This window comes from Pelecanus crispus, chromosome 6 (genome assembly GCF_030463565.1).
Source record: "Pelecanus crispus isolate bPelCri1 chromosome 6, bPelCri1.pri, whole genome shotgun sequence".
Lineage (NCBI taxonomy): Eukaryota > Metazoa > Chordata > Aves > Pelecaniformes > Pelecanidae > Pelecanus > Pelecanus crispus.
In genome coordinates, this window is record NC_134648.1 from 30,929,390 (window position 1) to 30,950,270 (window position 20,881).

The 20,881-nt window shown below is 50.7% G+C and overlaps 1 protein-coding gene across 1 annotated transcript; it reads left to right on the forward strand.

Moving 5' to 3' along the window:
• The first annotated feature begins 4,698 nt into the window (after positions 1-4,698).
• On the forward strand, positions 4,699-12,833 carry DLL4 (delta like canonical Notch ligand 4). The gene is made up of 10 exons (XM_075712703.1): positions 4,699-4,752; positions 4,890-5,153; positions 5,544-5,601; positions 6,300-6,569; positions 7,590-7,650; positions 7,759-7,889; positions 9,293-9,462; positions 10,542-10,761; positions 11,221-11,929; positions 12,695-12,833. Exons 1-10 carry the CDS (start codon positions 4,699-4,701, stop codon positions 12,831-12,833), a joined length of 2,076 nt encoding a protein of 691 aa, XP_075568818.1.
• The last annotated feature ends 8,048 nt before the right edge of the window (positions 12,834-20,881 follow it).

A 20,881-nucleotide genomic window follows, 5' to 3' on the forward strand; every position in this document is an offset into this window, starting at 1 on the left:
GCGCGGAGCGGCCCGCGGGGCTCTGGGGTTGCGAGCGGCCGCTTTGCGGGGGATTTCTCGGCGCCCCGCGGCCCCCGGCCCCGGGGGGAAGGGGGGACGGCTCCCGGGGAGGGGCGGCTGCCGGGCACGAAGGCGCTGGTGCGCTGCTCCCCGCCTCTGCGGCCCCCCGCTCCAAAATGAGTGCGGGGAAGGGGGAGGGGGGTGGGCAGCGGCTGGCGCTGAGGGCGGGGGAGGGGGGTGAGCGGCGGTGCCCCCGCGGGGGCCCGGGCATCCCCACGGCTCCCCCGGCGCAGGGAAGGGCTGGGGCCGGGGGGTCTTCCCCCCCCCCCCCCCCCAAGATTAGGGGAAAGGGGAAGACGCGGGACGCCGCCAGCCAAGCCTGACCCGGCCGGGAAGCCAGGCCAGCCTGGCTGCGGCTTCGCGCTGCCTTCGGGGACAGCCTGCGACACCGGGGAGGCAGGGGCAGCCGCCAGCGCGGGCGCGTCCCCTTCCAAAAACGCCGGGTGGCACCGCGGCGTGGCCGGAGCAGCAGGCAGGTCCTGACCCGGCCGCAGGTACAGGTGCTCTGTATCTGCGGGACCTTGCAAGCAGCCCAGCAAAAGCGGTGTAGGAAGCCCCCCCCCCCCCCCCCCCCCCCGCCCCCGGTGGCTGCGACATTACCGGCGGCCCCTCACGCACAGACCCACCCCCGCGGGAGCTTCCCCCGTGGGGCGGGCGGGCAGGTTAGAAAACACGGAGCTATCAGAAAAGAGGGAAAAGCGGGGCTGATGGCCGGAGGCGCGATGCAGGTGCTCCCGGCTGCGTTTGGGCGGGCGATACCGGGCCCTTCGCAGCCCCCCCCCCCCCCTTCCCGGGGTCTGCAGCCCGAGAGCAGCAGGACACGGGTGGCAGAAAGGGGGGGGGGGGGGGGGGTGTGCTCGGGCACGTCCCGGGGCCGGGAGCGCTGGACATCCCCGCCGGGAACAGAGGAGGGCAGCCTGGCACGGGGGCTCGGCGGGAGGCAGGGCTTGGGCAGGCTGGCACCTTTCACCCGCCCGCAATTAATTAACGTCGTCTCGTTAGCGAGATGCGTTCGGCCTGGCCACGCGTGTGCTGAGCCAGGCCAGCCTGGAGATAAACCGGCAGGAAATGGGGCGCGAAAGGGGTGCGGGGGAGCGCCCTGACCTCGAGTAAGCGAGCTGGAGGGGTGGGCAGCGGGGTGGGAGGCGGCCAGCACCTGGCAGGTCCCGCCGCTGCCCGGCACCCCGCTGCCGCCCCTCGGCGAAGCCGGGGGCTCTGCGGGCCCGGCACCCCCCGCCCCGAGGACCCGCACCCCTGGAAATGAGCCCAGGGTCTTGAGGGGGTCGCTGCGCTGTTGCTCCCCAAAGCGACCCGGGAAGGCGTGTCGGGCGCAGGAAAGTTTGCAGGAGTTGCGCTTCTAATCTGCTCTCGGTCGACTTTCAGGCTCAGCTGTTTGATGCCATTAATGCAACTTTTTTTTTTTTTTTTTTTTAGTCTGAACTCCCTGTGCGTGTGTGTCAACATGCAGCAGGTGGTTTATTATATTCGCCGGTTATTATTTTATTACGGGCTCTTTTTATAGCTGCAATCACAATAATGCCCTGGAGTTTCGAGAAGGATTTTACGTCTGTTTTGCACCACTCACTCGAGCTTCTGAAAATATTTGTTTTTTGGGGGGGACGACACGTGGGGAGCCAGAGCGACTTCTGCTCCTGCCGGGAACGAGCGAAACTAGGCGCAAAGTTTGACTCAAAAAACAGCGGCCACCCGAGGGCGGCCGAGCGGGCTGGGAAGCACCTGGGGGGGCTTGCACCCCACTTGCCGGGTTTGGGGGAAGGCGGAGGTGGGAGCGCTTCCCCGGCCGCCAAGGTGCACGCCGCCACGACGGCAGGCAGAGAGGTTTGGCGGAGCTGTGAAAAGCAGAGCTCAGCTTGTCTTGCTTTAACCTACATTAGCTCCGGGTCCATATGGTAGATGCTGCCTGTGGATCCCCGGCACCAAAGCGAGGGCCTATTCTTGCACGCCGCCCTGCTTGTGCCAGATGGTGCCTGGACCAAGTGGCCATGCGTGGGGTGGCTCTGGTTAGCCTAATAAACGTCCAATACAAGTCAAAAATCAAAACACACACATACTAACATCTGCTAGAGCCTGCAGTACCCAGCTAGCCTTTCAATACTGAATTAAAGAGCCCCACAGCCCTTCTGTTCCCCTAGGTTAGACACTCATTACCATTTATCAAGCACTGATGTTATCTGGCCTCTCATTTTATTTAGTGCCGAAGCTATTAGCATCAGATTTGATTTTGACAGTTGACGCTGCTGCTGGTAAAGCCGGGATCTGGCCGGGCGGATCGCTGCAAAATTCCGAGTTCATCAGCGGCGACACATTCCTCCTTCCCACTTGTTTACGAGGCCGAGACAAAAGAGCTCCTCGCCCGTGCCTCTGCCTTGCGCTTTATCTCCATCACGGACGCGGCTCCCGTCCGCGCCCCCCGAGGCCGCGCACACGCACCCCCCACGCACCCCCACCCCCCAGGCGACTCCGGACGGAGCCCGGCCCCGGCTGCAGCCCCCCGGCTCCGGCTTTCCCCGGCGCAGCGGGGACCGGGAGAAGCTCTAATCCCCCTTTTGGCGGCGACCCCCCATTGCTGCCCTGGCCCCCCCCTCCCCAAACCCGCCCGCACCCACGCGCGTTGGTGCGACGGCACCGTTCGCGGCGGCGGCCGTGCCCGTGGCTTCCCCCCGCGCAAAGCTCAGCTGCTTCCCCGCGGGAGCCGCGCCGTGCCCTCCCGGGCCGCCCGCGGGCGTTTGGCCGCAGACGGGCCCTGACCGCACCGCGGGCCGAAGCCGGGCTCTCGGAAAAGCGGCCGCCTTGTTGGAAACGCACGGGGAAGCGGCGGGGCCGGGGACGCCCTCCCCCACGCCGCCTCGCCCCCCGAAGCGGCCGGGTCCCCGGCTTTCCTTCTCCACTGCCCCCCAAAAGAGCCCGGAGCGGGGCGTTAACGCTGCCAGAAAAGCCCCTCCGGGCGGGCGCGGAAGCGGAGGGGCGGCCGGCAGCGCCGGGCGCTGCTCCCCAGGTGATCCACGCCGGGAAGGTCGGCGGCCTCGCCAGCCGGGCGCTGGCATAAAGGTGGCAAGGCCTCATTACCATACAGCTGAGGGTTTATCTCTCTCTCCCTCCCCCCCCCCGGCCTCCCAGCCATTTAACAAGCTGAAATAAAAAGCCACATGAAAGGCCTTCTCTGTGCTTGGCTCTAATGAGGGACACGCGACCCAACAATGAGCGCAGGCTGCAATCAGGCCAAGGGCTTTACGGGCACACGCCAGACCGCGGCCCGGCTGCAGCCCGGCACCGGCCGCTTGCCCGGCAGCTTGGCGGGGCCCCCCGCCGCCCCCGCTCCCGCCCCGCTTGCCTGCCAGCGCCCGCGTCTTCCCTCCCCTTGCCCCTGTGTTTTGGGGGGGCAGCAGCAGGGCAGCCGGGCTCCGTCCCCGCCGCCAGCCTCGGCCGCCTCCCTTCAAGCGCTCGTTTGCCACCGATTTGGGAAGGGCGGCCTGCAGGTCCCCGCCGCGGCCCGTCTCCCTGCCCTCGCCCCCTCCCTCGGGCGCGTTTCGGCGCAGCGCCCTTAGCCGGGGGCAGGAACAAGGCCGGGGGCGGCAGCCGGTGCGCCGGGCCCTGCGGCAGGGCCGCCCCCGCAGGGAGCCGCTGCGCCCCGCAGGCGGCGGCGGGGCCGTCCCGGGAGCCCGCCCGGCGAGCCGGCGCTCTTTTGCTTTTGCTTTCCAGCCGGGGCCAGCCCTCCCCGGGCAGGGCAGCTCCTGCCCGCCGGCCCGGCCGCGGCTGCGGGGCGCAGCGCCGCGCTGCCCCGTCCCGCCCCGTCCCGTCCCGTCCCGTCCCGGGGAGCGGCGAGCGGCGAGGGCGGGCGGGCACGCACCTAGCGATCGGACCGGGTTGGGGGGGGGGGGAGAAGAAAACAAACAAACAAGCGTGTTTTTTAAACATTTCATCCTCTATTGTTCGGCCGCTCTGGAAGGCTGCTCGGTGGAGAGGCGCCTGATTTTCGAGGGAACTCTCCCAGGGTGAGCGCCGTAAATATCTCAACAGATGCTCGGCTTGCCAGTAATCAGCTCGGCTCCTCGGCGGTCAGCGCGGCAGCGGCAGCAGGGTATTAATGCTGGATACGAGGGCTCTCCGCAACATTTGGTTCTTTTTTTTTTTTTTTTTTTTCCAGAAAGGAAAGATGGAAAAGGGGAGGGATCGGCCGTGAGTCTGACTGACAGTTTACATAATGAGCTTGTGAGGATGCGAGGCAACTATATAAACAGCTCGAAGGGAAGCAAGTTTTCCATTTACTGAGCGCTGTGAGCACCGGTTGAAGGAGGAGCGGTTCCACGCTAAGCACTCCCCTCCGCGTCTCTCACCAAACCCACCCGGCTTTGGAGTTTATAAAGGCGACGACAGCGACCAGAGGTCGGCGGTTGGCTGCAGGATTAATTCCCAGAAGGGGGACGGATCGACACCTGGATTTTACCTTCCGATTTCTGCTGGTGCTCGGGGAAATATTTGGAAGAGCAGGTTGCTCCAGGAGAATCGCCGTGACGCCTCTCTTTTCTCCCTCAACCGAGAGGCGCTTGCTTGGACCATTTGAGGAATACAAGAGGAAAACTAAACCCACTGAGAACTGGAAGCTTGAATAAGACAAGGATGACAGCCTTGCGCATCTTTGGCTTGACGTTTCTGTTAATGATTTTGCAGCAGGTAATCGCACATCGCAAAAAAAAAAAAAAAAAAAAAAAGGGTTCGCGAAATGTAAAGCGGGTGATGGAAGCAAGTTTGCATGGCAAAGCCGGGGTAAGGTCTGATTTGGCTATTTTGTGTGTCTCCCCTTTGTGCAGAGGGTGTCCGGCTCTGGCGTCTTCCAGCTGGAGCTGCACGAATTCGTGAATAGCCACGGGTCTCTGGCCAGCGGGGAGCCCTGCTCCCCCCACTGCAGGACCTTCTTTCGCGTTTGTTTGAAGCATTTTCAGGCAGTGGTCTCCCCGGGCGCCTGCACTTTCGGCAGCATCATCACCCCGGTTCTGGGAATAAACTCCTTCAGCATCAAGGATACAGAGAGATTTGACAGCCCCATTAAGTTGCCCTTTAACTTCACGTGGCCGGTGAGATTCCACTTTAAACCCGATTGCGACGGTGGGGCAGGAGGGCGGCAAGGGAAGGCTAATCGCAGCGCGCTGTTAATCTGTAACGTAAACAAACTACTTTCGCCTTTAGACTTATTTCCAGAACTTCCTTTAAAAAAAAAGAGGGGGGGGGGGGGGGGGAAGCGATGAAAAAGCGCATCCAGCCCTGAAACACTTGGGATAATAGATGTTGCTAAGAGAAATAAAAGCAAAAGGGGGCGGGGGGTGGGGGGGGTGTGTGTGTATCCGCGGTCTGTAGGAGGGAGAGAGGGAAGCGCGTAGCCGCGGGGAGAGTGCCGATGCGGGGTCCGGGCCGGGGTGCCGGGGTGCGGCGGGGCGCCGGGCTGACGCTGCTTTCTCCCCCCGCAGGGCACCTTCTCCCTCATCATCCAGGCCTGGCACGCGCCCGCCAACTACCTGCCGGAAGGTGACTACGGCCGCGCGCCGCCGGCAGGGGGCGCCCGCGCGGCGGGAGCGCCCCCCGCGCGCCTTTCTCCCCTCTTTCCCCCCCCCCCCCCCCCCCATCCCGAAACGGTTAACGGCCGCCCCCGGCTCAGCTGTTTATACCATAACTTCAGGGCCGGCTTTATCCCACCATCAGGAGCCGGTCCCCCAACGATATCCATCAGGGGCCGCTTTGATTCTGCCCCGGCCTAATCTCCAACACAATTGCGTTTCCTCCGGTTTATTTTTGGCGTGGGAAAGCGAGGCGGGCTGCGGTGAGAAAGCCGGGAGGCTGCCAGCGAGCCCCGGCCGCCTTTTCCTGTATTTTACACCTTGCTCGAATTCCGCCCTTTGGAAAGGAATAATGGCTTTGGGATGTTTTTCTGAGCGGAGAGGAAAAGGATATTTCACGGCAGCCCTCGCTCTCAAAGGCCCCTCGGCTGAGCCCCCCTCGGCCGGGCTTAGCGCTCCCGCCCGGCGCAGCCCGCTGGCCGCCTCGCCGCGGCGGGGCGTACCCTTACACACAACGTATGCGCACACACCTATGCATGTATATAGGTCTGCCATAGGCGGGACTCCCCTCCGGCGGGGCAGGGGCGGGCGGTTTTCGCGGCGGGGGGGGGGGGGGTCGGTGGCGGGCGGTGTCCGCCGGCCGCTGACGCGGGGGCCGCTCTCCCGCAGGCTCCCGGCCGCCCTCGGAGGACTGGCTCATCAGCGAGATGTCGATCCAGCGGTCGCTGTCGGTGGGCGAGGACTGGTCGCAGGACGTGCAGAGCGGCCCGCTGACCCAGCTGCGCTACTCCTACCGGGTGGTCTGCAGCGAGAACTACTACGGCGAGAGCTGCTCCCGCCTCTGCAAGCGCCGCGACGACCGCTTCGGCCACTACGTCTGCGAGGCGGACGGCAGCCTGGCCTGCCTGCCCGGCTGGACCGGCGAGTACTGCACCGAGCGTAAGTGCCCCGCCGCGGGGCGGCAGCCGCGGGGCGCCGCCGGCAGCGGCTGCGGGGAGGGGGGGGGGCCGGTAACGCTCGGGGAGGCCTCGGCGCGCTGAGGCGCGGCACCCGCGCTGGCGCCCCTCGGCCCTCGCCTGCGCTGAGGGGGCCTCCGCCGGGGACGGGGCTGACGCTCAAGAGGCCTTCGGGAAAGCGCAGCCCCCCCCCCCCCCCCCCAAGGCGTCAGGGAGCTTATTTGACCAAGGGACCCGGGGCCCAAAAGCGCGTCCCCTTGTCCGGTTCCCCCCAGCTGGCCTGACCCCGGTCGTAGCTGTCTTTGCGGTCAGTCCTTAGAACAAGGTGGCTGTGACAAGACTACGGCAAAGCATTGCGCACGGTCACCCGGCAGGCGCTTGCGGCCATGTTTTCTTGCTGTCCTTTCCGCTCCCTGCCTGGAGAGAGAAAGCTCCACGCTGAGGGCTTTCGCCCCTTTTGCTGCAGCTACCAATGCTGTGCTTCACCTCTGCGAGCAGTGAAGGAGCTAGCAGAGAAAGGATCTTGGCTGGTATCCCCGAATCAGCGATACCTATTCCAAGTTGCAATGCTAGCAGCTTACCCACACCAAATGCTTCCACCATTCCTGCTGCCAGAGATGATGAGACGGGTGTTGCGGTACAGGAGTGGGAATCTTTACTGTGGGCTTGGGGTCCCGTTGGGTTTTTTTCAGTCTTTCGTTAGCACAAGCCAAAGCCACCTCTTCTTGCTCCTTTTCTAGCACGAGTTGCAAGAGTTCATGTTTGTTGTATAAACAGAAAAACTAAAGGACAACCTGTCAAATGTTGGCTCTCCTTGTTTATTTCCTCCTGCTCCAGAACTCACTGTACTGAGAATTTTTAAAACAAAGCTGTGAAAGTGCAAACCTGGTTTTCAAAGTGCCTTTTTTTAAAAAAAAAGCTGGCATTCCCCTTTTAAAAATGTATTCTGTAGTGCCATGTGTATTTAGCTAAACATTTCCGCTTTTTTATGTTCTCCCTACAGCCATCTGTCTGTCTGGATGCACTGAACAGAATGGATATTGCAACAAGCCTGGGGAGTGCATGTGAGTAGATGGCAATTGCGATCTGAACTACAGTTAAAACGTCACCTTGTAATAGAAACTTAAACTCTTTTCCATGTCATTAATGTTTTAATTGGACTTTTCTTTTAGCTGTCGTCCCGGTTGGCAAGGCCGCTACTGTGATGAATGCATTCCCCATATAGGCTGCCGCCACGGGACTTGTAAGACACAATGGCAGTGCATATGCGATGAAGGATGGGGTGGCCTCTTCTGTGATCAAGGTTAGTTCTGAAGGTTGTGCTTATGGCTCTAGATTGGGTACTCCTCAGTACTGGACAAAGGAATCTGATCCATCAGATCCAGCATTAAATTTCCGCAAGGCACATGTTCATCGGCGTTGGTTTGTACCACGGCCATCTTACACACCAATAATTGTAGTAATTTGGGAACAAGCGAACCTTTTTGGTACATGCAGTTTTTCTCCTGGGAAAAAAACCCCAACAACCTGGATGAGCACTGAACAGGCAAGTTTTCTGCCTGCTCAAGCTAAGTTTAACTTATTCCCTGTACAACTATAACAATTTACTAAACAGTTTCCAGCAGCAGTAAACACCATCATTTGGGCCTTCCTTATTTTGCATACAAGGAAGTTAACTCATGTGATAAGTCTGGAGCATGAGAGAAAAATCATGTAAGCAAGAATGAAAAGTACAGGTTCCATTTTAAGGTACACCAGACCACTTCCACCTATTCAACCCATTGAATCACTGAACCGTAGCCAGCTGAGCAGTCATGTCCTCAAGGCCATATATGCACCGCTGGCACTGAGATCATTAAGTACTCAAAGCAAGCTAAGTGTTTTCAAGACAGTTACAGGATTAAGATGGCGAAGTCTGAATTAGGCAGAAAAAGTAAAGTTGCAGATTTTTTTCTGCTTGTAGTTATCTATTAACCAGTTGTATTCCAATTACTCTGTGGTATTTATAGAGATAATAAAGATTTTCTACTTATGTCCTATGAACTTGTGTACTTAACCTCTGTCTCAAATGTAAAGGAAAAAAAGAAAAAAGGAGTATCAAGCTTGGCAGAGCATTTAGACAGTTTAAACTACTAACATTCATAACAAGAGAGCACAGTAAATAAACAATAAAAGATTTCTAATGTTTGTTTAAATCTCCAAGGCAAAACATCTTTATTTCCTCCCTGCCTCCCCAGAACGTGCCTCGGAGCACACCTTTTAATGATGGGGCTCACTGGTTTAGGATGTGACATGTTGTGCACAAAGTGCCTATAGTGCCATGGCGTGTCTTTTGGAGAACACACACCGAGGAAGTTCGTTTTCCAACTTGGCATCTAAATCCCATTGCAGCTAACGGGGTTTACGCACGCAAAAAAGGGAGAGTATGCCAAAGCACTAAGAAAGTGCTTTGCCGGTTCTCTCAAAATTCAGAGCTCACCTATTACAGTGATGAATGTAGAGAAATAGCTAAAATCGATGATAATCTGAAACATCTGATTATTACTGATATAATCATCTGGATAATCATCTCCAGTATTCCTATTGATAGCAAAATGAAATACTTCATTGCAAATTCTGTCTTTTTTTGTTGACTAAAGTGTTTTTGTATGAATGTCTTTTCCCAGCTGTCAAAGATGTTTTCTCTAACTCCTGGTATCTTTGCAGATCTGAACTACTGCACTCACCATAGACCATGCAAAAACGGAGCAACTTGCATGAACACTGGCCAGGGCAGCTACACGTGTTCATGCAAACCTGGCTTTACCGGTGTTGACTGCGAACATGAGATCAGCGAGTGTGACAGCAATCCCTGTAGGAACGGCGGTAGTTGCACGGTAAGGGCATTTTAAATGTAAAGTCTTTGTGTGAAGCAAGCGCCAGTATACCTTTTCAGAAATGGTTCTGTAACAACATAATGGGAATTCGATAGTACACAGGTTCATTACTGACACTCGCAACTATCATACTGAACCCTTCCCGAGAGGTGTCAGGGGAGGAAGTCTGTTACAGGAGGAGATGTATCATCTAGATTAGAACTAGTCAACTGATCCTTAGGTTTCTGTGGCAGCCATTATGAGAGCTTGGCAAGATCCAAGGTTGATGAGGGAGCAGATCTGTGAAAAATAAGCTTCTTAAACCAAGGTTCATACAGAAATGCGCTAAGTCTGTATTTTAATAACAAATAAAAGAACTGCTTTCTGCTATGGGAGTGTAGTGTCAGACAATAGGAGCGCAATCAACTGAAACACTTTCTGTGAAACAGGGTTCTGCGTTTTTAGTTTCTTGCAGTCTAGTGTTTCAGTGTGTTTTTGGACCCAGTCAATGATTGATTCTATCTGCTGATAAAGACTGATCGATTATAGATATCAAATGTAATCTGATGCACATTTAGATTAAAGCTAATGGCGCAAGACCCTAGCTCCCTTCTCCTAAGGTCTTGGACATACAGTACTTGGAAACAAGAAACAGTTTAGTTGTGATCTAAGTGGCGGGATTTACCCATGGCAAAGCAACCTAAGCCCTTGTAAAGAAATAAAGGGCTCTCATGCCGGGGATAAATGGCCTGATCATGGCTGCGTAGGGCAACACATGCTGTTCTGCTCTGGGAGGGCCTTGGGGATCCCATTAGGCAGTAGTGGTGTTAGTAATGTTTTTCTCTAGCAGCCTGTAGGCTCCCTACAACTGCATCTGCTCTGCTTGTGCAGCTGCATGATTACTCCTACGCTCTGAGTACGGCCAATTCACAGCTCTGTCCCTCACAGTCCAGCCTGCAGTTACTTACTCTCTGTGGCTTTTGCCACATCAGAGTGTGGATGAGAAGGGACTGAACCGTGCTTGCTGCCGACCAAAAGGCAACGTGCAAGCAGCTATCGTTTGGTGCCATCAAATAACAGTGGCTTAATGTGTTTTGCAGGATATGGAGAACGGTTATCACTGCCTGTGCCCCCCTGGCTACTATGGCACTCACTGTGAGCACAGCGCTTTGACGTGTATAGATTCTCCGTGCTTTAACGGTGGCACGTGCTTGGAAAAAGAACAAGGGGCCAGCTACACTTGTGTTTGCCCTTTTGGCTTCACAGGGTCAAACTGTGAAAAAAAAGTAGACAGGTGCACAAGCAACCCGTGTGCAAATGGTGAGTCTTTTTATCAAAAAAATCTCGTGTGTCTGACTCGTTAGTGCTTTTCAGTGCAGAAGTGATAGAAATCCAATCTGACCTCTACTCTTCCTCTAACACATTAGTCCCTCTCCCCCCACTGTATTCCACAACTACCCTAATTTTAGTCTCTTGCTGGGGGGGTGCTTTCACTGGCATTTTCTGTGCAACAAAACAATACACAAGCTTTATCATGTGATGGGGAAGATGGCAGAATTAAGTAAATTAACTTTACTACATATTTAGAAAGGGCATATTTTTAAGGCATGGTGATACAATTAGGTAAACTAGAAGGAACTTTTAGATGTGCGGTTGTTTTGTAAAATAACCTCCCTCTTCTTGAAATAGTATAAAATGCTAACCGGGGAGAGGTTTAGGTTTCTGAGTGAAGTACATTACAGACTAATTTTTTTTTTTATTTTACTCTTTTTCCCTCAGATGGCAATTGCTTTTACCTTGGTCAGATTCGTGTGTGTCGTTGTCGGGCTGGTTTCTCTGGTCAGAAATGTGAAATAAACATCAATGATTGTGCCAGAAACCCATGTTCCAATGGGGGAACTTGTCATGACCTGATCAACGATTACACCTGCACGTGCTTGCCAGGCTACAGTGGCAGGAACTGTGACATCAAAACCAGAGATGAGTGTGCTTCTGGGCCATGTGAGAATGGAGGCACATGCTACAGCGGACTTTATAGCGCCAACTTTGTCTGCTACTGTCCTTCTGGCTTCATGGGCAACCGTTGCGAATTGCCGGTTTATTCAGTGCCCGTTACACTTCCTCCTAAACCAGTCCCCTGGATTGCTATATCCATGGGGGTGGGGCTGGTGGCTTTGCTCATACTGTTCTGCATGATAGCAATGGTCATCAGGCAGATGAGGATGCACCCAGAGCAGGACTTGGAGACAATGAACAACCTGTCTGACTTCCAGAAGGACAATCTCATTCCAGCTTCCCAGCTCAAAAACACCAATAAAAATAAAGACCTTGAAGTGGACTGTGGGCTGGAGAAATCAAACTACAAACCCAAGAATCATAAACTGGACTACAATCTGGTAAAAGACCTGACAAGTAGAGGGACACAGGAAGATAAATATTACAAAAGTGAAAAGTGTTTAGGAGAAAAGTCTCCCCTCCGACTACACAGGTAAGCATGCGGTCTTCCTTCTGGTCTTTCTTAAGGCCCCTCATCTTCACACCGACCTAGAAGCAGATGAGGAAAATATGGGGAAAAAAAGAAACCCCAAGCAGATAATATACAAACCAAACCAGAGCAAAGCGAGGAATCTTCATATCGGAGTACGTGTGTCACGGCCAAGTGGTATCCTTAGCTAAGCCAGTTTAATTGAGTGTTTGTGCAGGGTGCTGCTAGCATGGGTACTGTGAAGGGGAACGGGAGGAGCTAGGTCAGTAATGAAAGCAAGAAGTGTCTTTCCTTCCTCAATAGATCTTGGAGGAACAGCAGTTAAGGCATATAGTGATTAATAATAAGTATTTTGCTTATTGAGAAGGCAAAATGATCTGCTTACTGAGAAGCACAACAGAGTTAAAATAACTCCTCTTTTTCAAAAAAAGAAAAGGGCAGGTATTCACTGGCTCATCAGTCTTCTGATACATGTACTGAAAGTCTTGTCTGGGATCTGCTTGTGGCTGTTAACACTGAGGGATCTGAGGAGAACGCTGTTAGGTTGGACATGACAGAAGCATAGGAAGACAGTAGCTATTCCTTACTTCCACTTTTCTAGTATAATGTCCTGCCATCATAAGAACACATGAAACTTCGTCCTCTGCACTCCCCTCCCACACACACCTTCATGGCTATCTCATTCCACCCCTCCATATTCGTGGTAGATTTTGAGAGTCAGGCTTGTTAGTAGTCAACTAACATTCTTTTCTCTTTGCCCTGCCTTAGTGAAAAGCCGGAATGTAGGATATCAGCGATATGCTCTCCAAGGGATTCAATGTACCAGTCCGTCTTTGTGATAACAGAAGAAAGGAATGAGTGCATCATAGCCACAGAGGTAAGTAAGTACGCAGGTGGACAGGCATAAATTCACAAAGTAAAAGGGTAAATTGTCCTTTAGAATTGCATCTGAGAAGGTTACTCTGTTTCTGGGGATCCCGATGCTTCCCAGCATTCACATCTCCTCTTCTGTGGCCCACACAGAACATATGGTGGGGAAAATAAAGAAATTAGCAGCTCTGATTTTATTAAACCAGAGATTTTGAGCTTAGATAAGTCAGCAGGAGATGAAAACACAGAACATCCGCCCATAAAAATTCAGCACGTTGTAGGATTATTTTCTCTTAAATAGGTAGTCAGCAAAAATGGAAATAATCATCGTTCATAGGCCCATTGATGTAAAGCCATGCTTCTTCCCATGACTGCAATGGATAATCTGTGTTCTGTGGAAAGGCAAAGCTACAGATTTCCAGCAGAAGATGGAAGGTAGCTGAATGTGTTAGTGGATAGGCATAACAGCCATTTAGGAAGTCTGTAATAAGGTCATTTCAACCTCTTGGTGTTTAAGCTCCAGCTATATATTCTCTAACAGAAGTTAATGCTGCTATTGATAAACACATCTAGATTTTGATGTTATATTGAAAACTCAGAGGACAGATACATGAAAAAGGAAAGGCCTAACATTGAACTTTAAAGACCTTAAAAAGCAGCCATTGAGGAACCAACCAATGCCTGAAGAATTACTGACCCTTTGGAAAAAGGCTCAATGGAAGTTAAAGGCAATTTGACATTGACCAATACCTGCCTTCTTCAGTGTAGCCATCTTTAGGACTAGCTTCAAACTCCAGGAAAGAGAAGCTTGCTGTGCCATATAGCAGTGATCTGTGAAGTCAGATCTGCAGGATTCTGTCTCCCTTGCCAAGGTGGATATCAGATTTCCTCTTGAAGGCAAGCTGGAACACAAGTCAACCAACAATACTAAAAGTTTAAGACTAAGTGAAAGGATTTTGAAAGATACAAATGACAGCTAGACGCTTCATTCCCATTAACTGACCTAAATACCATATCTTCCTTTGAAGATCTTGCTGACCAAAGTTAGACTCCCAGAGTTACATCAGGCATCTCCAGAAGTGTTTTTGTTTTCAGAATGACAGCCCCTGAAACCTCTCCCCACATCATTCAGGCTTAATGCTTCTGAACACAAGTTATTTAACTATACCATATGCTTTTTACAGGCAACTAATGTTAAGCACCCAGATTTGTAAGCGTTCTTCCCCTCAGGCCAGGTAGAGAGGCTACTCGTCATACAGATGACTGGTTTTTTGCTGGTGATTCTTTGTCTGTGGCCCCAGCCAAAAACATTGAATGCTGACAGTTAAACTGCAGTAATGTCTGGCTTAAACTGCTTTGGTTTTGCATACTCAAATTACAGTTTGTTAGTTCTGCAGTACTCTGTATGCTGTGCTTCCTTCTCATTCCTGGTATTATTTTCTATCCTGACAGGTATAAGACTGAAGATCAGCCCATTTGCACCTCAGATTTGGTAATGCCAGTAGATGGACGTTCCTGCTGCATTGTTTACAATTCAGAACTGGATTGGACTGTTTTTAATTACATGCAACTTGCTGCTCTCAGGCGGAGGATGGAACTGGGTGAACTGGACAGACTGTGAATTTACTGAAAGATGCAATACACCTTTTTTTTCTTACTGCCCTTGTTTGAAGTTTGATACCAGAAATCTCATTGGCTATAGAAGAGGGGAGGCAGAGGGAAGAGAGAGGGGTTAAAAATGTTGTTGTTTTAATTTGTTTTTAAAAGATGCTGAGGCCAGTTCCTCATGGACAGACCCCTGGCTTTCCAGAACTCTGGTTATGGGAGGTGCCGGTAGATGAGGAGGCACTTAACTATCACAGGTGTTGCCATGGAAGGTGTGAAGAAAGACACATTGCTATGCAGATAATGGATACAGTATAAATGAGGTCTCCATTTTTTTCTGGGTTTAGAAGTGCCTAAAATGTGTCAAGAGAATCTAACAAGCCCAAACAGAGACTTGACTGCTCTTTTTGCAGTTACCTGAACAGTGTTGGGCAGGGATGGTTGATACTTCCTGCTACACATCTATTTGCGTCTCCTCTCTCCTGCTGCATGCACTGGAGACTGTGTAAGGGGCAAGAGGAGGAAGGAAAGAGGAATACCGAATTTACATGTCATCTCATTTGGTGATGCTTTGGAGAACTGATTGACCCAAGCCACAATATGGGACAGGATTTTTGTGGATTTAAACATTCGAGAAGGAAAAGTTGTGATAAGGAATGTGTACTGCCTCTTCCCCATTGAGAAGGAGGAGGAGGAGGCGTGATCCCAGCTCTATTTAAAGCCTTACAAATGCGTTTAAAATCAATCAGCTCCTAGAACCTTTATGTGCTGAGGTGTCTCAGCTGTTTTCATGCCCTTTGCACTACCAGTGATTGTGAATAGACATTACTGTTTCTCTTCTCCTTCCTCATTCTCTCCCCACTGCCTTATTTTGACACAAATTTGGGGGTTTATGTCATGTTTCTGAATTAGGTGCCACCTTCTACTGCGAATAGTCTCAAAATTGCAGCTGTTACTTTCTGAAGGAGAAGCAGCAGTGTGACACCCCCCCCCCCCCCCCCCCCCTTCCATTTTTCCACCTGGTTGCAAAACTCCAGCTCCTGTCCTTCATCCCGGTTCCACATGCCCAATAGCGAAGCACCCACTGAGATGCCCTCTGCCAAGACAGGTAGAGATTAGAGTTAGAAGGTTCTAGGCTTGTCCTGTTTCTTTCATACCCACCCACTGCTACATGGAAAAGGGGAAGCCTGCCCCTGGAACCCAGATGTGTGCAGAAGTTCTTTATTCTTATAGACATACTTACAGCAATAATACTGGACACCCCGGTGGAAAGTGCTGTGACACCAATGAGATGAGACCGTGGGGTGGGGCAGAATGAGGAGGGAGGAAACAAGATCTCTTTGAAAAAACCTGGACCGTGCTCTCTCTCGGACAGCAACATTCCTGCCCTTGTAAATCCTGTTGCTGGACTAGCCCATCTACTGCCTTGAACTGTGCAGACAAGACCCCTTCGTAATGTCCACTACTGACCTTCTGCTCTGACCACGTAGGACCAGTTTGAAGATGACCTTCAGAAATCAATAATATGGGTTTTAGTTTGTCTGTTTGTAGTTTATTTTGAAGACTAGTATTTCAGTAATTTAAAAAAAATCAGAAGCACTGAACTTTCTACGTTTTATAACATTATTTTGTATATAATGTATATTTATAATCAAAACAGAAGTGTAAATATGTTTATTACTTCTCATGTAATGTTTTTAATGTGATGACAAAGTTTGAATTTTATTTTTTTTTTCAAGCAATGAAAATACTTTCCTGCTACTGCGAAGTTTACTGTGGTTTGTCCTTTTACGCTTCAGGTTCCATAGTTTTGTGACAGCCAAGGTTACTTGAAACCCCAGAAGTAAGCTTGTCTGCCTGCTCCCTGCCGTCAGCCCTACATTTACATTTTGCACACCAACTGCTTTCAGCTGCTTTTATAACGGTTAAGTGATGTCAACAAAGTTGTTCAGCTGAGTGGCATTCATCTGACAGAAAAGTTGCATGTATTTATTTTGTGATATATAATATTTAAATTATATACATACACGTATGTATTCTCTTGCTATGGAGTGGGACTAAACTGCCAGGCAAATTATTTTTATTAACACTTCACTCTTCCATGACAACTTGTAGAATGGAAGATACAGCTTTAATACAATTTCAGCGTGGCTTAATAAATCTGCTGGCTTGGGGTTCATTTACAGAACAAGATATGATTACTATTTTTTTTAACCCCATTTCTTTAAATACTTTCAGTAAGACCCAAATCTTGCCCTACTCAGGTTACTCTTGCACAGCATCTGTATCTACACCTGCAAGATTGTATCCTTGTTTGTTTGATTGCGATGGGTAAGATTTGTCTTTCACTTGTGGGATTAGGGAGAGTATCAGGCTTTCTCCTGAGTTCCCTACGCTATACTGGCAGCCGTGTCCTCCCAGGGCAGCACAAAGTCATTATCCTCCATGGTCCTTTTGGAGGACATTTCCACCAAAAAAAGTGTAAAAAGCCCACTTGTATAAAACACTCCCAGCAGGTTCAGTAGCCTTTGAAGCACATACATTTATAGACACTTAAATCTTTCGCTAGATCAACTAGGTGCAACACAGCCAACATCTGAATGCACAAAAGCAAAAACTATAGGAACAGGAAACCACTGCTACTCTATTTTAAAACCAGACTTTTTTCGTTATTGTTGTTGACAAAATGCCAAAAAAGCATCTTAGTGTTGGATGCCTTTCCTATCTCTCCCCAAAATAAAACCTAACCAAAATTTGCCAGTTTTTTAAAAAATACAAAATGAAAAAACCCAGCTGGCGTTAAAAAAGCACCAAAACAAATTATTTTTACGTTGTCGTTAAAAGTACTACAAATAATGGTTTATAAGGGTCCTTCTGAGTGTATTATTAAGGTTACGTAAATACTATTTACTTTGGATGGTTTTGTTTCTCCCTCTTCAGTTCTTTTCTTAGCAAAATTGACTTTCAAATCCCAGCCAATTTCCCTGGCTATCATAAAAATAAATTTAAGATGAAACGCAGAAATAAAAAGCCACCTCCCCCTCCCCAAACATTCACCCTGTAGAGCAAATTATGAAAAACAAGCCATTGACAAAAAGCTGAGCAGATGCTCCCTGCTTGCAGTCCTTCCTCGGCAATGTGAAATAAACCCAACAGATGCCTCTCTTAATTGAGCACATGGATTACATACACACATGCACTCTGTCCTGCTTAAAACAAAACACACACAAAAATCAAACAGGAAAATAGCCAGAGAACTCTTCCTAAAGCTTGGGCAAGCAGGAACGCTAAGACCAAAAAAGACTCGGCTCTTCCTGCTTAAAACGAGACAGGAAACCGTATCCGTAGACAGAAGGGAGTTGAAATCCATTAAAACCCGTGGACCTGATTATGTAGATCCCACAGGGTAAAGCAGGTACAACACATGCCTTTGTGTATCCACACAGGAGAGAGGAAAGAAAAAAAAGCATCAGCTTACAAGGAAATCTGCGAATATTTACTGGAGGCAGTACTGCACTATGCAGCTACCAGAATAGATCACAGATCCTACACAGGAAAAACAGGAGCGGTGCCTGCTTCCACACAGGAGGAGATGGAAAGCATATGTGAATCCATGCACGTGTGCACATCCCCAAGTCCTTGCCAAAGAAACTACAAGCAAATTAGCTGAACACATAACATGACCTGGATTTAACCCACATCTTTGGCCAAAAATTTCCTTACCCGAGGGCTGCTGTGCACTGACTGCTCACGAGCCTGACCCACCAAGTGAGAGCATCTCAGAGTCACAGTGTATGAACTCACTAGGAGGAGCTCTGAGATCCTTCTGGGCTGTAAAGACTCAGCCTGAATTTCAAAGATTCCTCTTGAGGACCACAGATGATGCCAGGACTGTAAATGTACCGGCAAATAATGCCTTTTCTCTTAACAAGCCTATAGCGTTCTTGGACCCAACTGTACAACTAGCATCTCTCAGCATAAGTTGCACCAGCTATGGCAAGATTACAGATTTGGCTTGAGGACTGCGCCTAAACTTGGCTTTTGGTTTTAAAAGACTGCACAAACTCACTTAAAAGCAATGTGACAAAACAATTTTAAGAATGGACTCCTGACTCTAAGAAACTCTTTGGTGTTTCCTTGTATTAGCACCTGATAGAAACTATTTCACAGCCACCGCAGAGCCCTTCAGCCTAAACAATTTCAGAGCTGGACTGAGTGAGAGGAGTGCTGCTCCGTGCAGCGCTTCGCTTGAGTCGTTCCAAGTTCATCTCCAGCCCTTCACCATTTACCTCTTTAAACAGTCCGCTGATTAGGGGAAACAGATGCCGGGATATACCCGTAACTATAGCACCCACTGGTGCTGAGACAACATGCAGCAGGACTGTGCTGATGCAAACACAGCACAGGGCACACAGCTCAGTTATGTTATTGTACATGAGGGATGCTTGTAGAAGGCTTGATACAGGACGTGCCTAAAATGGGATAAAATACAGAATGCATTTTATTATGCACAATACTTGTCCAGCAACAGCTCTCAGCCTTGAAAGAGCTGCTGAGAAAGCCTAAATTAGTTATTGTGCAATTGCAACCACCTAGTCCAACAGATTAAACCATCTCTGTAAAAACACATTTCAAGTATTTTCATTGCCCCTCAGTCTTTTTTCATTAGTTCATGCTAAAATGAGAAAGGCACAGCAGGTCACTAACAAACCTGTACTACAGCAGCTTAAGTGACTGTTAGGTGTCTGTGTTTGTCTGTCATTCCCTTATCTCCTGCCCCTGATTCATAAATACATAGTGATTTTATGCAGTATATCCGACACTCCCAGCACATTTTGCTCACAACTCAAACTCCGGTTGTGAGGAGTTGACATAACTCAGTGGCCCTCTGCCACGCTCTGCTATTTTCATAACTTCAATTTTACAGCCTCTCTGGAGAGTCAACATCAAGACTTCCCCCGCTCCACACTCTCTCTGTTTAAGTTTTGCCAGCTCAGCTCCCAGAGCTTGCAGGTAGTGACCCTGCTGGCCAGTGACACGCAGAGCAGTGCGATTTCCCCTTGATCACTCTTGCTCCTGCTCTCTCCCTGCCTACTCTGCTCTCAGACCTCTGTGCAACACCGTGACTCAGCACCATAAAACTACCCTTCCTCCTCCCTCTGCTGGGCTTATCACCACCGCCATCCTTGCTCCTTTCCCCCACGCAGCTTTGGGGCACATTTCTGCAGCACGGTGGTCTATCAAGCTGCAGGGTTGGGAAGGAACTCTCTGATTCACCAGGTAAATGACTGTGTCCGGAGCAATAATTTCAGGTGCTAGAGCAATTGTTCCATGCACAGCATTTGATTCAGGGGGCCAGCATGTAGCTTTGTCCCTTCCCTTTTAAATCTTGATGGCAGACCATCACCTTCCCAGAGGTGCTCCCTTCTCCACGGATAGATCAGCCATCCTCTCCAATTGTTCACCCTTGGGAGATGCAAGGGGGAAGAGACAGAACGTTGATCTGCTTACAAGGTTCACCCAGCAGTCTCTGCCACCCAGGGGTCTTCAATGCCTTCCAGCAACCCTCCACACACGTCCCCGAGGGACTCGGTGGTGACAGGAGCGCTGTCCACGCTGCAGGAGCGCACCCCTGGGCAGGAAGAAGAGCAGGTAAAGTTTAAAAGTGCAGGGCGTGGAGTGGACTGGAAAATAACTCCTGCTCCCCAGGTCTCTATCTCATTGTCCTCCCCTCTGACTGGGTCACTCAGGGCTTCTGACTGACATGTCACATGAGAGGGGAGACCTATTTGCCTTTGCTGAGGCAAATAGAGTGGTCCACATCTGGAGATAACATAACCCTGGATGTTCTGTGACCTGCATAACACAGATGATCCCACGATTACTTTATCTCTTCCATATACTGTAGAATAGTGATTGACTTGCCTCTCACATAGGTAGCAGTGCAGTACGTAACTACCACAGAAAGGCTTAATCCTTCTTCATTTCTTCTGTGTGCATCGTGTCTTTCCTCCTGCCGACCAAGACGGAGACAGCGCTCAGACTCCATCTACCCCTACAGCTAACCCACCCTGCAGGCTGCTCTGCATGAAGACCAGGTCATTCCCAGGGAGAGTGCCAAGGTGCAAAACAGCACCTTGTTCATAGTCATGTTTTGCAAATACCCAGATGAATGAGGAAAACATGCAGTTTGAGGAGAGGCTGTTTGGTGATGATATCTTTTACCTGTGCTTTATGATTTATTTGTTGAGTTGTTGCTGGCTTCACGGTGGTTTTGTTGATTATGTTTTTAACTAACTGCCTAGAAGGTTACAGAGGCACCATGTTTGTTTTTACAAATCAAATTAAACCAACTCGTATTTAACATCCATACAGATCTGCTGAGAGTTAGGTTTAGAGCTGGAGAGGTCATCACCACCCAGAACAGGATTCGACCATTCCTGGCACCATGCAAGAGCTCTGATGATCCCTGTACTTGGG